The 19,901-nt window shown below is 42.6% G+C and overlaps 1 protein-coding gene across 1 annotated transcript in view; it reads left to right on the forward strand.

Annotated features, from left to right (window-relative positions):
* LOC308284147 (RNA binding protein fox-1 homolog 2-like) overlaps positions 1-19,901 on the forward strand; it is a 61,962-nt gene that overhangs the window by 38,236 nt on the left and 3,825 nt on the right. The window contains exons 5-11 of the mRNA XM_080724696.1: positions 973-1,026; positions 1,355-1,447; positions 10,111-10,198; positions 13,132-13,188; positions 14,096-14,246; positions 15,666-15,711; positions 18,713-18,813. Of these exons, the coding sequence (XP_080580822.1) occupies positions 973-1,026; positions 1,355-1,447; positions 10,111-10,198; positions 13,132-13,188; positions 14,096-14,246; positions 15,666-15,711; positions 18,713-18,813 (590 nt within the window). The remainder of the gene's footprint in view (positions 1-972; positions 1,027-1,354; positions 1,448-10,110; positions 10,199-13,131; positions 13,189-14,095; positions 14,247-15,665; positions 15,712-18,712; positions 18,814-19,901) is intronic.

The raw sequence follows: 19,901 nt of genomic DNA on the forward strand, positions 1-19,901 counted from the left end.
GTAGAACACCAGAGGTCCAGACTGGACCATATAGGAAGGGGGGGCTGGGTAGGAATGGACAAAAAGAACTAAACTGACAAAGGAAATACACACTCATGGACATTCTTGTGGCTGTACTGGGAAGCTCAGTTAACTACATGTGTTTTAAAGTGACCCCAGAGGAAAAATGGAAAAAGAGAGAGGACAAAGCTGAGAGTGGTGAGGAAGGATAGAAAAAAGGAAGGAGGGGCATGGATGAAAAGATGGAGAACTAGCATGGAAAGCAACTATTCGTTTTTGTATAGCAGTGACCTCTAGTGCACTAGTGCAGCATTGCTGCAATGTCTCTGTGTCTGAAGCTTATGGGCAGGGGCGTCACAAGGAGGAGGCGGGTGGGACTGAGTTACTAGGGCCCAAGGTGGAGGGGCCTGGAATTATTTTATACTTTAGCTATTGAAAAATAGCAGATATACAGGCTCACAGTGCGGCACAGAGTGTTGTGCTGCGAGCTTGTAGATCTGATATTTTTGAAAAGTTGTGAAAATGTGTGCAAATCTTTGAATATATGTATTTTTTAAGCTAACATTTCCAACTCAAATTTTGCTTCTGGGGGATCCCTGGAACTAAATATTTTGAGATAAGGGTCCGTGGCCAAATACATATAATTTTGGGGGTCCTTCACATGAAAAGATTTGAGCACCATTGACATAGAAACATAGGTTTTTCAAAAACCTTAGAAGGATTTGAAACATTCAAAGACTTGCACAAATTTTCAATTTTTTTCATCTACAAGCTCGCAGCGCGGCACTGCACTGTGAGCTTGTATATCTGCTATTTTTCAATAGTTAAAGTACCCAAGGCCCAGAATTTGGTGCGAACACACAGTGAGATTCACAATGCATTTTGACAAATTAAAGGAAAACAGCTCTTTTTCTTTCTTCTTGCCTGTGACTGACTGTCGACTAATGTATTTTTTCTTGTCTGCATTCTCAGCAATTTGGGAAAATCCTGGACGTGGAGATCATATTCAATGAGAGAGGCTCCAAGGTGAGTCCATTGTCTTTCTCCTCTGCTCCTCGCCAATAATCCCCTCCCCCTCTCAGTACTGAGCCTTTATCCCACACAACACTGTTGTCTTGGACTATGGCTTACACCACGTACCACAGGGAGGAATCGCTTTACTGCCCCTCACAATCCCCACCTTATCAGATAAAAAGCAAACAGTGGGATATTGAGATTACATTGAAGACTTAACTAGGTATTCAATGTGTAACAATAAAAGAAACACACACAAAAAAATGGCTCAGTGTCTGCATACACCCTCTGGTGTGCCCTGCTCTCACTGTCAACCTCTATCCTCTGCCGCACACCACAGGGCTTCGGCTTTGTGACATTTGAGACCAGCGCAGATGCAGAGAAAGCCCGGGAAAGGCTCCATGGCACACTGGTGGAAGGTCGTAAGATTGAGGTAATTTTCCATTCTCTCTCTCTCTCTCTCTCTCTCTCTCTCTCTCTCTCTCTCTCTCTCTCTCTGTTGTCTGTCTTGCGCTCTGTCTTGTCCCAAAGTAATTCTGCCTGAAATTTGCTAGCTAGCTCCCATCCTCCCTTCACTGACATGCTCTGATGCAGCTCGCTGGTATTCCCCTCCCTGGTCTGTTGCGGTATACTTTTATTTATTCTTTGTTTTTGCCTTGTTTTGGACCCCCTCCTTATTTTTTGTTTATTTTGTGGTGGGAGAGGTTGGGTATGCAATCACACAACGCAAGGCATGCTGGGTATTATTTAAAAAAAATGCATCCATTTTTGGACATTAAACTCTTGTTCATCATCACCTTTTTTATTATTTTCTTTGTTTTGTTCTTTCCGGTGTTACTTGTAGCTATACCGATATTATAGCTTTTTAATTTTTCCAAAACCAGTTGAAACGATGTTTGTGCATTTAGATCTGGAGGGCATGAGACAAACATGGTGAAAAGGGGGGTGCATGGCAGATTTTTAGTGGTTGTGACAAGCAGCATATGACTCCTGGTGCAACAACAGCAGCATGCTGGGTATCAAAGCAACACCAACGCATGTTCTCCTTTTATACTCTGGATTCTTACCAGAGAAACTGTGCCCTCTAGCTTGTGTAAAAAAAAAAAAGAGAAAATAATGTTCATCTCTGCTGTTTTGTTTAGTTTTCTTTCCTGAAGCACGTTTATGAAGTCTTGAAGGAAACGCATGTTGTTTTAGTTTGTTTTTTGTTTTTTTCCGGAGGGGGAGGTCATCTTCCTGCCTTGGGATTTTCTATAGCCAAGGCAGCTTGAGACGCAAGTTCTGCATGGGTTTGTTGTGTTGATTTCCTGGTGACGTATGTGTGTTCACGTGTGCATGCTTAGGTCAGTCCCTGCATGAGAGATGAGGCTGGCCTGGCTTGGGCTCCCGTGTGTGTGTGTGTGTGTGTGTGTGTGTGTGTGTGCGTGTGTGCGTGTGTGTGTGTGTGTGGTAGTGAATGGATGACAGCCACCTGCATCCAGTGGTACAACATAACCCTGCCCGGTCCCCTGCCACCTCCATCTTCAGTCAATCAGCAAGCTAAATGAATACTGATGGGGCCAATCTAACCTGCATCAGTCACGCATCTTTATTGAATCAACAACCTTGTCCTGCCCCCACCCCCTCACCCGACCACACCAAATTTGCTGCTATAACCTCTGACTTTCTGTCTCTGTTTGTCTACAAACTAAGTTGTTCTGCATGACATCAGTTACTTTTACAATAATAAAGTGGGGCAGTTTTTCCTTTCCTGTTGTCTGTCACTGCTGCATGTACCGTTGTACTCCAGTAGTCGTGTTAGGCCAGTCATGCATCATCTGCATGGTGGGGCCTGTGGCAATATGCCAGGTCCATCTATCTCTTTCTCTTTTTCTATGTGCGTGCGTATCAGTGCATGAGCTAGTCGAGACAGAGGGCTGTGGAGTTTGTGTTTGTTCTCACATTGTTTTAACAGAGGGGGAAAAACGACTGGAACGTCTTTGTTTTTGAGGCCACGCTACCTGGCGATTATCCCTTTCTCTGGTAGATGTTTGTAGCTGTGGCTTTACTGGTCATATAATTTCAGAGTTTGTTGAACTATGAACTCGGACACGGAGACAAAGGGAAAAAAAGAACAGCTGCCGAGATCATATCACTGCATTATAATTCAGAAACTCTGAAATATAGGCCTACTGTATGCCTCTTGTTTTACTAGTAGTGAGTGTTCTATTTTTTATTTTATTTTGCTATCCACTGGCATGGGGTTTAGTTGAAATAGCTATGCATGGTTGGTATTTTAGTATGGATTACTTAAGATAACTATGATCCTGTTGTCCAATTGGTTTTTATTGCATGTCTATTGATTTCATTTGTATTTATTTTTGGTGATGGTAATGTTAAAAAAGATTGTTCTTTAACTAGCATGAACTCTGTTGACCCTGGTTGTCCTTGTTACAGTTCTACAGCAATGACATGGTTGCATAGTTGATTGATTTTTATTAACTTTAAAAAAGTGCTTTTTAATTTTGTCTACAATCCCTACTACTTAACTTGAGTGTTATTTCTAATTCTTGGCTGACTGGTTTGGGTAGCGCATGCTATTGGGACTTGATGGTTTCTCCTCATAGTTTCACTAACCTCAAGTATGCATGGATGTAGCCTGTATCACCCAAAAAAAGAGAAATGTTGTCTTTTTAAAGTTACATTGTACTTCTTTTTGTCTGGAGTAAAACTCTGCGCTTTGAAGAAGTCAGTTTCCTGTGCGCTTCCAATGTATCCATGTAAGTGGCCCAACTCAAATTCACTATGTCTTCCTGCTGTCTGTGACATCATCTCATCTCCAATGCTTCCATATATAGAGTCCTGTAGGCCTATATATAAATATGATGATGATCTCTGGTGTGTATCTGAGTCTGTGCTTGTGCACATACACACACCTACATGCATCTCTACCCCATCGTCTCTCTATGTTTTTTATGTGTCCTGACGTCAACCGTGGTAGAAACAATGATTTAAAGTAATAATAATATATACATTCTGTCTTGTCATTGACATTAACATTTCGTCTGTCATTGACCTCAGACTCTTGGACTGCGGGATACTTCAAAATCTGACGATGGAAAATGCCTTCAACTTCATCTTGTATGTCTTGCATAGTCGCATCTTTCATCCCTTTAGCAGTATTGACAGGCTTGCAGGCTCAAGTCGTCCCAACTAACCCCCTGGCTCTGTAACTCTGTGTTTGTGGTCGGTGTGTGTTTTTGGTTGGAGTGTTATGGGAAGTGATGGCTCCTCCGGCGCAGAGTTTTAGTCAGACTCTTTCAAAATGAAAGCACAACACAAGTCAGGCGAGTTGCCTGCCAGCACAGCTCTGCATGCATTTTGTCTCATCTGCTGGGGGCGCTGTTCACAAGGAAAATACCTTGTCGTGAAGCCACATGCGTTTCCCCCACCACTGCATGGACGTGTGCGTGTGACACGAAGGGTGAGACTGAAGTCGAGTCTGACTGAGGAAGTCTCTCGGCACGATTCAGCCCAGTTCACCTGCATGTTTAACTGTGGACCTTGTCACCCACCGTCATTATAGTCAGTCACTCCACACAGCAGGGAGACACTTTTTCCCAGCGTTCAAAAAGAGCCTTCATCTCAGCCTTCATCAGCATTGGCCCTGGCCCTTATACATCCATCATTTTCACACACAAACAAAAAAGCATGTCATCTTGCAATTTGAGTTGAGAGCATGTTTGAAATCGATGAGAATTTTGATTCTATCAGATCTTGAGATGTGCTGAGGTGAAGGCTTCTTTGATGCGATTTGTCCCCGGTCCTGTGGAGGATGACTGTCTTAATCTGGCCTATATGTCATGTACTGGACCTAGCTTTGGATCGGGCTGGAGTCGTGGTTCCTCGTAGCTTGCATGACCTTGCTACAGTAAAGGTTGATCCATGAATGAAATGGTGTCAGTCTGAGTGTGCGGATAATATGTGTGAGCGGTTGATAGTAAAGGGTAAAGGGTTTACACTTTGCCCTTTCCAACCCTCTTGTCTATATTTCTCCCAGAAAAACTTCAGTCTGTTTTTCCTGTCCCTCCATTATCTTCATGCCAGTCAAGTTTGTCTTTCTTTCACCGCTCTTGGTCCACGCTACCCTTTTTTGACCCTTCTTTCACAGTCCTTGCCCTGTGTTTTGTCTCGTAACCCACTGTTAAATTATTATAGCTGTATGTTTGTAATTTTCATGTTACCCTAAACCTACCTACAGTATATGTCCTATCTTTAATTGCCATCCTCACTTTTGTTTCTATCTGCCTCTATTCTTTTTATTTAGTTGTTTCTATTATTTATTTGTTTATTTATTTGATTTTATATTTATTTTTCAATTTACATAGTATGTTCCTTTTGTGGTGACTTGTGAAACCATTGGGAATTGACGTGTTTCTATCCATGACCCTTTGCCAAATAAACACTGTTCTCTTATGGCGTAACTTCACCACCTAAAAAATCTTGTCTTGGCCCATTTAACCAACGCACTCAGAATGCCAGGCTGAGATAAACCTAGACCTATTTCCAGAACGCGTAGAGAGAAAACCAAAACTAAACATTCTATGGCTACGACAGAGGGTGACCTGGTGGGTATCTGACTCCCGCCTTATAAATGTCAGTTGCAGATCTTTATTTTGAGGGATATGTGTGAGTTAAAGCAAATATTCCCCTGGTCTAAACGGCACTTGGTTCAAGCTTCATCGGTTGTAAAGAGCAAAACCAGGTATTTTCCCCGTCAGTGACCCTAATACTACTTAGTGGTTAAACTCTGTGTAGCATAAAAAGAATTGCACTCCCATTTCCTTTCTGTCTTTCGCTCTCCTATTCTGAAACTGTTTCAGTGCTGCTGTCAACTCTTATTTCACGTTGGCGGGTGGGTTGGGGGACCTTGCTTTATTTTGGGGTTATTTGTTCCTTTTATTTATTATTATATATATTTTTTTCTGTTTCCCTGACGACTTCTGTGTGTTGTTGTCAGTCTCCACGGTAACCACTCGCTGTTTCTACGGCAACGGTAAGTTGTGTACTGCACAAAAATATCAATCACTGAATTGACCCACCTCCACCCCACCCCCTTGCAATGGGCTTTAGTCACAATGCAATCATATTGTAACATATTAAGGTTAACACAGTAGTGATTTAGATAGTTTTGTCCATTGTTGTTATAATTTACATATAGATTACATCCTAACAAGTCAGTAGGTGCACATTTTGCCCTACTTGTACATGCACTTGAGAGCTAATTGTATTGTATTGTACATGTGGTATAGCACAGACACACAGATGGACAAAACATCAACAACAGCCTGTATCTTTTAGTAATAATCATTTCCCCCCATGCCCCCCCCCCCCCCACTCCTCCTCCCCCTCCTCCCCTCCCATCTCATTAACACCTCACTGAGAATGAACAAAATGTAATCACCCTCGTCTCTGCAATGACACGGCTGTCCGCAATCCCTCTGATTAATTCTCCATTGGAGTCAATATAAGTATTTATTTTCCTAATTAATAACAATAATCAGCAGGAATGGTGATATTGAGCTTTCGGTTCTGGCGCTGAGTTGTATTGCCTGCCGTTGCTTTGACTTGAATGCGGACCCCAAGCTGCAGGGCAAATCACGCTTCTCTGATCTAGAGTTCCTTTGTGTCATTGAGCTGTTTACATTCGGCATGCCGTGTTGGATTGGGCAAATGTTAGCCAACCGGCTACAGTGTACATTCAAAAATGTTAGCTGGGATGGGATGGGAATGTGTCCAGGCCTGTGAGCTAATGTTTAATGATAGCTGAGTGGGTCTCAAACTCAGGAAGGGAATGAGTCAAGGCTTGTGAGCTAAATGTTTTAACGCTTGGCTAGCCTGAATCAGCCACGCTATATTATGGTGCAGTAGTTATAGGATATCAAGACAGTCTAGACAGAGTACTACAAATGTTGAGATCTTGCCCTTTCTAGAACAGATAGGTTTGTGAGCAGTGCACATTAAATACTTATAGCGTGCCTTTGCCTTCACTATGTACGTGTTGATTTATGGAACACAATGCAACTATTGGCAAATCAGTTGAAGGCCATTCCAAATGGGCTCAGAAATGTCATAGCTGTGTTAACCATATGCATCTCTAAACCGATATGGGGTTTACTTTGATCTTCTTTTGGGTCTCTCTCTCTCTCTTTTTTTCTTTTATGATCTTATTTCATTTATTTATTTGTTGACTTGATTTTGTTTCCCTGTCATGGATTGTGTGTGTGTGTATCAGTAGCTGCAGTAGTACTACTAGTAGCTGTAGTAGTAGTTGTGTACTAGTCTTAGTTGTGAATTGTTGTGACACAGTTTTAATGCCTGGCAGAGTGTCTCGTGTTTATTTGATTTCTTTACTTTTTGGGGGAATGAGGTTTGCTCTTTATCTTTTCTCTATATCTCTGTCTTTTCTTAACTTCATCCTTTCTTTGGTGCTCTGTCTCCCAACCCCCTCCACATGAAATACATTATTAGGAGAATGGTCACCAAATCTAATTGCTTTATATGGATGACGCACCTTGGTATTATTTCTTGATTGATTTTTATTTGGTTTTAATTACTTTTTTATGGTTGTTTCTTTGGTGTTGCTTATGTAGACAAAATGTTCTCCTTTCTCTCTCTCACTCTTCACTCCATTTTCTTTTGTTTCCCTGTTTTTTGTATGTGGACTGGCTCTGTCTGTCTCTATTTCTCACCTGCATCTGAACTGTCCCCTTTCCGTCTCTTATGTGTTTGATATGGGAGTGCTGCGATTGTTTTGATTGGTCTCTATGCTGCATCTGACGCTTGCTGATTGGCTGAACCTTTATTTTATTTTTTCTCTTTTTTTTACTCACTCTTGGTCATGTGATGCGCCCATTTGGCTGAGTGTAATTTCTGTGTTAAACAATTATTAATTTTATGAGACAAATGTTTTTAGCACCCCCCTTCTCTCCCTTTCCTTTTGGTTTTATTTGTGAATATTTTTTATTAGGTACGTAAACCCCACAAGTTTGGTTTCATATGGGAGTTTGATTTCAATTAATCCAGGGTCAAGCTGGATTTGGGATGGGATCAAAGGTGGATGGGACAAATTCAATGTTATATATATATATTTTTTATATTTGCCTACTTCATAGGTGTCACTGTTTGTGATTTGCATGCCTGCCTCTCAGAAAGATCAAACCATTTTTCATGACACACAGACACACACACACACACACACACACACACACACACACACACACACACACACACACACACACACACACACACACACACACACACACACATTAGAAAAGCACAAATGCATATTCATAAATTAGATATTAACCCTGGCTTTTCACACCAACGATGAAACAAAAGCGATATTGAATAGATCATTGGCATTCATTTACATTTTTAACTTTGCAAATTTTAATATTTCAAGATGTCTTCTTCGCCACCCGTGGACAGTTGCATCAGCTATCTAGATGGGCTAGGGGTAATTGAATCATTTTCCAGTGACCTTCTCATTTGCAATGAAGGAGGAATGAGGTAAATCTCATTTCCATTTGAATGAAGCCCGGCCCAATAAAGAACATGACTCACAGAGAGGGCCAATACAACAAACCTCAGCCTCGTTCACAATGGTTCTCTAAATGCAGCTCGCTCTCTCTCTCTCTCTCTCTCTCTCTCTCTCTCTCTCTCTCTCTCTCTCTCTCTCTCTCTCTCACACACACACTACTATGGGTAGCTCTTTCACTTATTCACCCAAATTCTGGACATTTCTCTTTTTCTCACTCTCCCTTTATCACACACACACACACACACACACACCTAAACTCTTCTCTTTCTACCTCTCCTCCCACTCCTCCACACAATAGCTCTCTCTCTCTCTCATTCATTCATTCTCCTGGCTCTTCCCTAGCCAAAAGGTCATTAATCTTTAGCTTGCCACACAGTTAGATATGAGGCTTAGACAGTGTGGGTTATTACAGAGAGCCCCAATCTCCCTCCCATAAAGCCCATCAAAGGGAGATATGGGATAGATCAAGGGACCTGAGTATGAGCCTTTGAAGCTCAGAGAAGAGATTATGAGCCATCTTGGATTGAAAAGCTGGAGCATTACGGCAAAAAAATATGAGCCTGCGTGTGCACACAAAACTCACACCTAACAAACACGCAACACCTCCACCTGTGCATGCCATACACACAAATCTAAGTGCAGTTCAGTTTCGCCCTGCTGTAACATGCCTGCGTGTACCCAGGTTTACCTCAACTTCCCTCATCCAGCTTCATCCATCTCTCTCTCTCTCTCTCTCTCTCTCTCCCCCCCCCCCCCTACCCCTCCACCCCTTGAGTTACAGCAGGGTGGGTTATGAACAATGTCACCCATGGTGCCCTTCATGTCTCACTAGAATGAATCATCAAATCTCTATTGGGGTAGCTCAGGTTTTTAATTGCATGATGACTAAGATCCCCCTAACAACCCTCCACCCCACCCACCTCCCACTCATGTGTATAGGCAGGCACGCACACACACTTAAAACACACACACACACACACACACACACACACACACACACACACACACACACACACACACACACACACACACACACACACTCTCACAGTGTGGAGGGAGTTGTATGTGTCGTACTGGTAAGCATGACATTTCAGACATATTGATTTCTTTGTTAATGATCCAACTGCAGTAAATGATTGCAGGCCTTGGACAGAAAGACAATATAAAGACTATATGTGCATCTTGGATATACAGGTCTACACCACACATAGACTCCACTCACCATCTCACAACCATGTAATGGTAGGCTTTGATTATGGAAAGTGGGGAAACTGTGTGTGTGTGTGTGTGTGTGTGTGTGTGTGTGTGTGTGTGTGTGTGTGTGTGTGTGTGTGTGTGTGTGTGTGTGTGTGTGTGTGTGTGTGTGTGTGTGTGTGTGTGTGTGTGTGTGTGTGTGTGTGTGTGTGTGTGTGTGTGTGTGTGTGTGTGTAAATGAGTATGCATTAAAGCTGTCTTTCCTCCATTAAGCACTACTTTTTGTCTGTACGGTTGACTGTCTGCCTGTCTGTCCCTAGGTGAATAATGCCACGGCCAGGGTCATGACCAACAAGAAGATGGTCAGCCCCTACCCTAACGGAGAGGCCCTCAGCGCTCTGCCTTATGGTAAAAATCGAACCTCTGTTCGAAGTGGAGCTGTGTGTGTGTGTGTGTGTGTGTGTGTGTGTGTGTGTGTGTGTGAACTGAGCGGTGGGGGGGGGGGTGGGGGGGGGTGCCTGTGTGTGTGTGGGGGGGGGGTGCCTGTGTGTGTGGGGTGGGGGTGTGTGTGTGTGTGTGTGTGTGTGTGTGTGTGTATTGCAGTTGATGCTCAGGGCAGGCTAGACTCAACAGCACCTCTCTGGTCACCCAGGGTAGTCAGGCTACACCAGAGGCTACATACAGACAGACAGACAGACCCACCCACAGACACACACGGCCACGTATAGGGAGCTTGTGTTCCACACAGCTCCAAAAACACCAGCATTAACAACACTCACGCACTTAACAATTACACTCTAGGTCTGCCAACAGGTAACCCGCACAGTATAATCCTGAGTGTTGATTTAACTCTTATTACTATTATTATTATTGTTATGATTATTATTTTGTTTTACCAAATGTGTTCTCTGATTGGAGTTAAATATATGCAAAAAGAAAAAAACAAATTGACTTTTGGTTATTTGATAGCCTGGTTTCCAGCCCATAGACCCCGCCCACTCTCAGAGTGGACTGTTTCTCTGGTCTGTAGCAGAGTAAACGAATCGGCAGTTTAGCAGCCAAAAATTGCGGCTGCTCCAATGAGCACAGGGGGTGGGGCTGGGTCTAACGAATATCCAATCCGCGCAGCTGTTGAAATGATTCAAACAAAGTTCACGCACCAGGCAGGCAGGCAGGCACACACACACACGAGTGCTGATCTCACCAAGCTGTTAATGTTGATTACATGTTTCTGGTCGCAGTTCTGTGTGGAAGCAGTCACTGGCACAGACAGAGACACACACAAACACAAACACACACACAAGCCGCGAACCGTGCGTCACGATCACTCGCGCGCGTGCACGCTCGCACAAAAGTCCCTCCCCCAGAAATCGTTCAGAATAGGGCACAGATTCAGACTAATCTGTCTGAAATCAGGCTAGTTATTTGGGGGATTCAGCAGAGTACAAGTTAATAGTTTCTAGATAATATTGTTGTCTAATTTGGATGGGAAATGTAGCTTTGCGAATCTAACATGCATCTTGTTTAACTCAAACTTGGGAGAGACATCTGACTTATTTCAATAAGAGTAGGTAACAAATATATTGCAGACCCTAGAGAATCAAACCTTGCAACCCATTTCAGGTCCTGGCTTGTAGCGGGAGAAATTTGCACTTTCATCCAAAACCTTTTGCATGCAGAGAAGCAGAGAGCGAACAGTCACATAAGGAACACATTTCACTGGAGCCTTTGGACATTGGCAGTGTCACCAAGCATCATCCTCTGAATGAAAACTGTATAATACAGTTGGAAACCTGCCACCGTCTCATCATAGTGACAACATCCCTGGAGTGACTAGAGTCAGACATTTGCAAAGATTCAGCTCTTAAACAGAACATTGAAGAAAAAAAAACTGTTACATTTAAAATGTCAAGGGTTTATGAAATTTTACTTTGCTCATTCCTCACCAGAGCTGTTTTAAATGTTATTTTCAAATAATGCTTAGCATTTTTAAGCTTGGAATAGGAGGTGGGCTTTTACATATATAGATAGATTTAGAGATAGATTTATTTATTTTCGTGTCGTGCACCTAAAAGGTGCCCAGCCCACATGGACTTACAGGACACATACATATAAATCATTTCATTGGTACCATACAGGTATACAAAGAAACAAAAAGACAGTTTTTCAAACTGTCCTTCAAGCATACAAAACACTTTGTCTTTTTTCCCAAGCTTTACACAAATAATCTGCCAAAAAGAAAATACCTTTACTGAAACATAATTCAAGTCTTTCATATTCATCCAACCAAAAAATGTTAACACAAATAGATGACATTTTACAAAATAATCTGTCTTAATTCATCATATAATGGACAATAAAACAAGAAATTAACCTCATTTTCAATTTCCTCCAAATCACACAACAAACAAACTCTGTCCTCCTCAGGAGTCCCAATGAATCTACCTGTCTCCAACGCCAATGGTAAGGTCCCTGAATGTAATTGAGCACAAAACGACCTTTGACTCTTAGATACATTCTGCATGACATATGGCTCAGGACCATAACCCTTCTTAATAAGACGATATGTTCTGAGTTTCGGCTTACCCCATAAGTCAACAGACCAACTCTCTTTATATTTATGAAACATAGAATTCTGCAATTCATGAATATTACATATAAGACAACACTGTCATTATGTGACTTTTGCTCATCAGAAATATGTTCAACAAAATAGAAAAAATGGCCTATGCAATTCATTGTGAGCTAGTAGATCTGCTATTTTTGAAAAGCTTTGAACAAACTTATTATAATAACTGTGGCATTTTGGATGCCAGGTGGTTAGGCTTTAGCATTAGTGCACACACAGGAGATATACTGTACCCTACTACATCTCCCCCAAAATGGGAATTTATGATTTATAATGATTTTCTCATGCGTGGGCATGTGACATGTGAACTATTTCACAGCAAACCTTCTGTGAACTGTTTCAAAATCAATTCAGTGGGTGACAACTTATCTGACACTTAATGTTATCTTAACCGTAAACTGTCGGAATGTGTGAACTACTAAACCCCTTGTCTGGCGAGGTAAACTCCACGCATCTGGTGCTTCAAGCAGGTTATTAAAACAAACATGCCTTGGTGCTCCAGTTCTGATACTGAACGCCAAAACACGCTGCTACCATTCTCCCATGTAGCTTCCCCGTAACAGATGCAATAACTATGAATGGCAACGTTAACGTTGCCATGAAATGTGCTTTGTCCAGGTCTACTAAACTGGACACTGTTCTAGTAGACTTACATTCCCTATAACCCAGGCTTACTAACTGTCACCCCCTCCCTCCTGTCTCTCTGTGTCAGCGGGGTGGAAGTTGAGCCCTATGGTGCAGGCCATGTACGGACCAGAACTCTATGCAGGTAAAATTGGGCTGCCTCTTCTCCCTCCTATACGTATTTCCCTATTTTGTGTCCCAACCCTGGTTCTTGAGCACCAGTGCTGCTGCTGCCGCTGGTACTGCTGGTTTTCTAACACACTGTCCCCCAAACAGGACCGATTTTTATGAAAATATTTTATTTGTTTAATTTTAATTTAATAAAACAATCAATCCATAAATATAAAAATGTGATTAAGAAGTAGTGAAAATGGCCGATTTTCTGTGTGCTTGTAGATCTGCTATTTTCACTAGTTTGGGTCCTGGGCAAACGTCTAATCTCTTTCGGGTCTCTCTCGACCTGAAAGGTTTGGGAACCACTGCTCTAACAAACATTCACCTGGTGTAAATGCATGCAATTCACTTCCTTGAAGGGTAGAATAGCAGCAGCGGTGCTCCGAGGACCTTGGTTGGGAGCCACTGCTGTACTCACACAGCTTTCATTCTGTCTCACTGAAGAATGCTTGATTTAAATTATGCTCACACTCAAAGCTTTATTAATTTATATGTACTATCCAGCGTTTTCTTTCCCCCCACCAGCACATTGTTATTGATATCCTTTGTTAGCCTGAAGGCCGTATGATATTAATATATCCTGTCTGCTTCCTTCTGCTCCCCTTTACTTTATTCCTCTTTTCCTCTGTACCCCTCCTCTCTACATACCTTCATATCTCTCCTTCCTCCATCTTCCTCTGCCCCAAACTGGTTATCCAACTCCTACCTATCCTTTCCGGCTTTCTCCATCCCTACCCTTTCTTTCTTTATTTCTTTCCTTCCTTACTTCCCTTCCCTTCTTTATCACCTCCTTCAATCCAAACCTCACCTCACCTCCCATCTCCATACCTCTGCCCCCTTCCTTCCATGATTCCCCTCCACCTATTCTCCTCCTCCAGTTCCAGGGTTTCCTTACCCCTCTGCTGCAGCGGCAGCCTCCACAGCAGCAGCTGCAGCGTTCCGTGGGGCCCACCTAAGGGGCCGGGGGCGGCCTGTCTACAGCACAGTGCGTGCTGCCGTGCCCCAGCCAACCCTCCAAGCTTACCCTGGGTAAGAGAGAGAGATATGTCACTAGCCTTTCATAGGGATCCACACACGCACAACACAGCACTCACTCACGCGCACACACATAAACATCACTTCATCATTTCTCTGAGCTTGAGTTGATAAGCACAACAGACCTGTGCAGAATAGTAAACAAATGTGGGTGTGTTATCTGTAGTTGCCCAGCAAAAAACCTTGAATCGATGTTTGAAAACAAGATATACAGTAGAGGTCGCCAGCAGTTTTCCCAAGTGGGGAAAAAAAAGGATGTGAAGATGAGTTGATGTTGGTTATTTTGTGGATTATTTATGTATTCACTTATATATTTATTTTGAGACAGCTGAAGTGCTCGTATGGTTGAAGTGCAGCCCACCTCGAAAGCAATTTTTCAAAACCATTTTCCAATTCCTATTTAACAAGGTCTCGGTACGGTTGTAGCTCATACCGCTGAAATGTTGTTTGCACTTGAGTTGTTATCAATCTCATCCAAACCACAGTTTTATCAGGTCAAGAGATTTTCCTGTGGAATGTACCCTATTGACTGGATTGCACCGTGCCGATTTCCATAATCACACAGAAAGCACAATTTCCATGAACACACAAACTGCACTCGGTCATTATACATAAGCACCAGTCACCTCACCCGCGGATTTGTCACAAATGATTCATATTACTGTGATCTTGTTTTTTTCCACTGTGTGTACCGTGCATGCCATTGTTGCCGGATTGTGCTGGTTGGCTAATGTGGTGGTGGTGACTGCTGTGATATTCAGATCAAATCAGATGCTGATTGGTTAATGAGATTGTGACTGTGTTCTGTTATTATATTCAGATAAAGCTAAGCAATTATGAAATGATGGGTGCTGCAGGAATTACCATCTCCGTGTCTGCTCCACTATTGGCTTCAAAACGCCCAATAAATCCACAGCTTCGCGTCTGAAGGACCATTTTCCTCATGAAAAAGAAATCTATTTGAAGTGGCCTTTACCGACTTGATTTCCCTGTGGCAGGGGAACAATAGCGGTTTATGGTTTCAATTCAGTTCAGTGCTGGTCAATGTACTTTATTTATTAGCCCCAGGGGTCCATTCTCCTCCCTGTATAATGGCCTTTGATTGTTGTTTGCAATAGTGGAACATGGATGGAAATTGTACTTCTTCTGCATGCTGCATGGGTGTGAAATAACTCTTCTCTCTTTCTTTCTTTCTTTCTTTCTTTCTTTCTTTCCTTCTTTCTCTTTGGCTCTGTTTTGTCTTCTTGCTGTGCTGTCACCTTCATCCACTCTGGTTTGGGACGATGCACTCCTTCCACCCCCCACCACCCCCATCCTTCTCCATCTGTTTCAACCCCCACCTCTTTCAACTGTGCCTTCCTTTCCATTGCTCCTCTCTCTTCCCTCTCGTTGCTGTGTGACCTCCTCTCTCAGTGTGGTGTATCAGGATGGTGGCTTTTATGGAGCGGCAGAATTATACGTGAGTAAACCACCACCACCTAATCTTTGCCAACATCGCTCTCTCTCTCTCTCTCTCTCTCTCTCTCGGTGTGTATTCCTCCTTCTCCTTGTCCTCCTCCCCTTGTTTTTCCCTTTAGTTTGGGGGTGTTTATATCTGCATGAGCGTCCGGTCATGTGCTGCACAGAGCTGCCCACCTTAGAGGCGGTTGAGAGCCTCCCCCACCCCTGCCCTCCTGTGATAAAGATCATTCAAAAGCAAGCAGTAGTCGATGCTTAAGACCCAGGAATTTGATTTTGTCCAATTCTTTTTTTTATATATATTAAAGAAATCTGAATTCTTCAGATATTTGGCTATTTGGACACACAATTTATTCTCCTCATTATATTTGACTTTTGCCCCAATCAATAACATCCCTGATCACACAGATTGATAACAGCCAAGTGGACCAAAGATTTTAGAGAGTGAAAAAAAGGAAACTCATAATAGAGTTTGAACACTTGGTGATGATGATAATGATGGGAGACGAGGGTATAGACGGTCTCAACCGCTCTATGAGCAGATGTGGCAGTGTGTGTGCATCAGTGTGGGTGTATGGATATGTGTGTGTGTGTGTTTGTGTGTCTGTCTGTGTGTGCGTGTGTGTGCGCGTGCGTGTGTGTGTATTCAGGTTGACAACAGCTGTTTCTGTTCTCTCTATAGACTAGTGTTTCAGGACTCAGTCCTTAGCCCCAGATTGCCTCAGGTAGGGTCATCTCAACATCCAAAACCCACAGTGTGCATTGTTTTACTCTGCTACTCTCCCTCTGGTCTTTTGAATCACCTCCTGGTCTGATCTGGAACACATTCTTTTTTTAGTTGGTTGAAAAAATGATGACTGCTTTGATTTTTGTTTTATTTTATTTTCCTCATATTTCTTGCTAACTCACTGAAATCTGCACTCTTTTAATTGTGGCAAAGGCTTTTCTATTTCTTTTTTTGCTTGTTTGTTTTTTGACTAAACTAATGGAGTGTTTCATGGTTGCTCATCCCACCAGTTCTAGTTCAAAAGAGAACCTGGTCTCTTACAGCTGGCTGGGTGTCTTGTAATAGTCATCCTAATGTTATGCCCGTCCTGTTTGTTTGTCTAAGGATGACATTAAAACCCACACACTAAAAAACACTGCGATGGTGTTCTCACATTATAAAGTATAATTTCCAGGCATCATCTCATTCACGTTGGAGGCTATTACGATAATGAGAGACTACATACTGTACCAGAACCCCCGAGTTTCTCACATCATTCTCTCTCAAATTAGAGTCTTTCAACATGGACTACGAGGTCCAGTCGATCATAGCCCCGGGTGAGATTATGTGCTGTACTCCTGTGCCCTAAGGCGCTGGTGTTTAGAATGGAGAACATGCTCTCTTCCTGAATGACATAACCCTCCCTTCTCCCTGCCTCTCCCAAACTTTCACTGCCCTCCCAGAGTGGGTATTGAAGCATGTCGATCCACTGCTGCATGCAGGCATCCTACTGTGCTATCTTGTCCACCCTTCCACCTCGCTCTCTCCAATATCTCACCTTGCTCGCTCTCTCTTTCTCTCTCTCTCCCCTCTCTCTCCAAATCCTCCACTCGACTTGGATCCAAGTCATTTCACTCATCCTACCCCCTTACACCAGGGGTCTTCAACGTTTTCAGGCCAAGGACCCCTTAGTTGAGAGAGATATGAAGCAGGGACCCCCACAATCTATTCATAGATATAGTTTCATTGTTTGACAGCAGGGTCGACAGTGTATTTTGGATTCATGTTAATGTGTGTTTTCAGATATTTAACCAGATATTTGAACGGTCAATACTCAATAAACTTGACCTTTTGCTCTTTTCCAAAAATAGCAGATCTACAATCTACAAGCTTGTAGATCGGCTATGGACGCTAGGCTTCAAGTGGTTAATATAAGAAATGGGGGAAAAACAAGTTCCTATCACACAAAGATTTGGAGGACCAGGACCCCCTGTAGTAACTCTGAGGATCCCCTAGGGGTCCCGGAACCCCTGTTGAAGACCCCTGCCTTACACAATCTCTCTCTTTCCTTTCCTTACCTCCTCACCTCCTTTGTCCCACCCTCCTCTCCCTGTGTTAGGTTATGTCCTGTTCGGATCACTTCCATCCAAAATCCGAGGTGTTGCGTTTTGATAGGTGTGCATTATAACCCGGGGCATGCATGCAATCTAAATGCAAGGACAGTGATTGGAGTGTCAGTCACAAGTGGGCTTGTTGTGGGTGTTTCTGAGTGGATGATCCCCCTCCTTCCTCCCTCTCTCTCTCTCTCTCTCTCTCTCTCTCTCTCTCTCTCTCTCACCCTATCTTTTTGTCTGTCCTCTAAATACATGTGACAGAACTGAAAAATGTGTTAATAATGATGATAATAATTTTGCACTGTAACACGTTTTCTTTGTTAAAAAAAATGCTTCGCCTGCTATTTCTGTCCCATTTAGTATGGTATTCTCTAGTGTCCATTGTAGATACAACCCTCCTCCCTCCCACCCAATTATGCCTGAAACAAGATGTTAATACTCTGATGCATCTTGTTATTTAACATTTAATTAGCACATTTCAATAACCGTACTAACTTAATGAATCTATTTAAGGGAGATAGTTTGGATCTGCCCGAAACAGAATAAAGAATATTCTTTTCTTTTTAATTTTAAGCAAATTATATGAACACAGTAATAAATGTACCTGTAAGAGTCCACAGTTAAATTAAAACTCCATACAGTTTAACTAAATTAACTTCATTATATAGATGTCAGTAAACTATATCTCTGTTCAGTAACACAGTCAAACCCTCAGTCTTCATTTAGTTCCAAGAGGTGCATTTGTAAAGTGTTGGCGCTAAATGAACAGTGAGGATTTTACTGTGTAGAGATAGGCCTGGTGTCTGTTACCTCAGAGGGAGGCTCACTCTGTCAGTTAGCCGTCAAGTCAGCTCTGTAATCAGTCTGTGTGTGTTTGTGTGTGCGTTTTTGTGCATCTCCAGGGAGGCTACCCTGCTGCCGCGGCTGCTGCAGCTGCCTATCGCTATGCCCAGCCGCAGGCTGTAACCGGGGCGACTGCGGGCGCAACCGCTTACAGTGACAGGTGAGTTCACCTCAGGACACGCAACTTAACTCAGTCGGTGCCGTATATAAAGTGGGACCTCTTATATTGCCGTTTCACCAACAAAGGGTTAAAAAAAATAGTGTGCACGCTGGTGCACACATTCGTGCACAGATCATGCACTATGCATGTGCATGCTTTTCACAGCTTTCAAACAAAAAAATCCGCTTGGAAATCCGTTCAGGCATTCAGGAGAAAAGAGCCCTTATGTTTTCTTCAAATGTAAACAAACATGGCTGCCATGTTTGAAAGATGGGGTTGGTATGGGGGTTAAACATGCAATTTCGCGATCGCGATCATGCCTAGTACATTGTTGGAGGTCCAAAAAACTTTTTTTCCATGTTTTTGAAAAAAAAAAGACGTTAAAAAGACATTTTTATTATAGAAAACGTTTTTTTTGCAGGGTATGAGTTAAAGACATAAAGTAATGGAAGTAATTTTACTAACACACACAAACACGGCAAGGCAGTGTGATTGATAGGCACTCACTGTGATTTGAAATGTCCAGATGGTTTCTGTAGTTTGTTTTACATTGAAGTTTAAAAGTTAAAGGGTTGGAGATCCTTCGATGTAGAGGGATAATAATGGGGATAAAGTGGTGAAACTGATTGTTATGCTATTTAGCTAATTTATCTGGGGACCCACTTTGAGAACCACTGCACAATTTCCCTCAGAAATGTATCTTTTCCCCAAGGACATGTTTTGGTTAGACTCAATCCACACATTACAATGCAACGATAATGACTTTGACCCAAAATGTAAAAAACCCTGCACAGCTCTATTTTAGAGCATTAATTTACCTATCCCAAGCGAGTTTCAAGTCTCTCTTGTTTTTTATACGATACTGAGATGAAATGAATCCAGTGCTTCCCTCAAAATCAAACAAAATGGGTGGCGCAGTGGTAAAAGTAACTGTCCACCAGGCACCAGCGTGGTGTCTGGGCGTTCAAATCCACCGCGGTGCATCTGACTGTGTCGAGCATCTCATACGAACACAGTTGGCCCGTGTTCAGGGGAGGGAAGCTGGGTAGGGGCTCTACATCCTCCTAGTGAGGGCTAAATAACTAAAT

This window comes from Nannobrachium achirus (assembly GCF_963921795.1).
Source record: "Nannobrachium achirus genome assembly, chromosome: 4".
NCBI classification, from domain to species: domain Eukaryota; kingdom Metazoa; phylum Chordata; class Actinopteri; order Myctophiformes; family Myctophidae; genus Nannobrachium; species Nannobrachium achirus.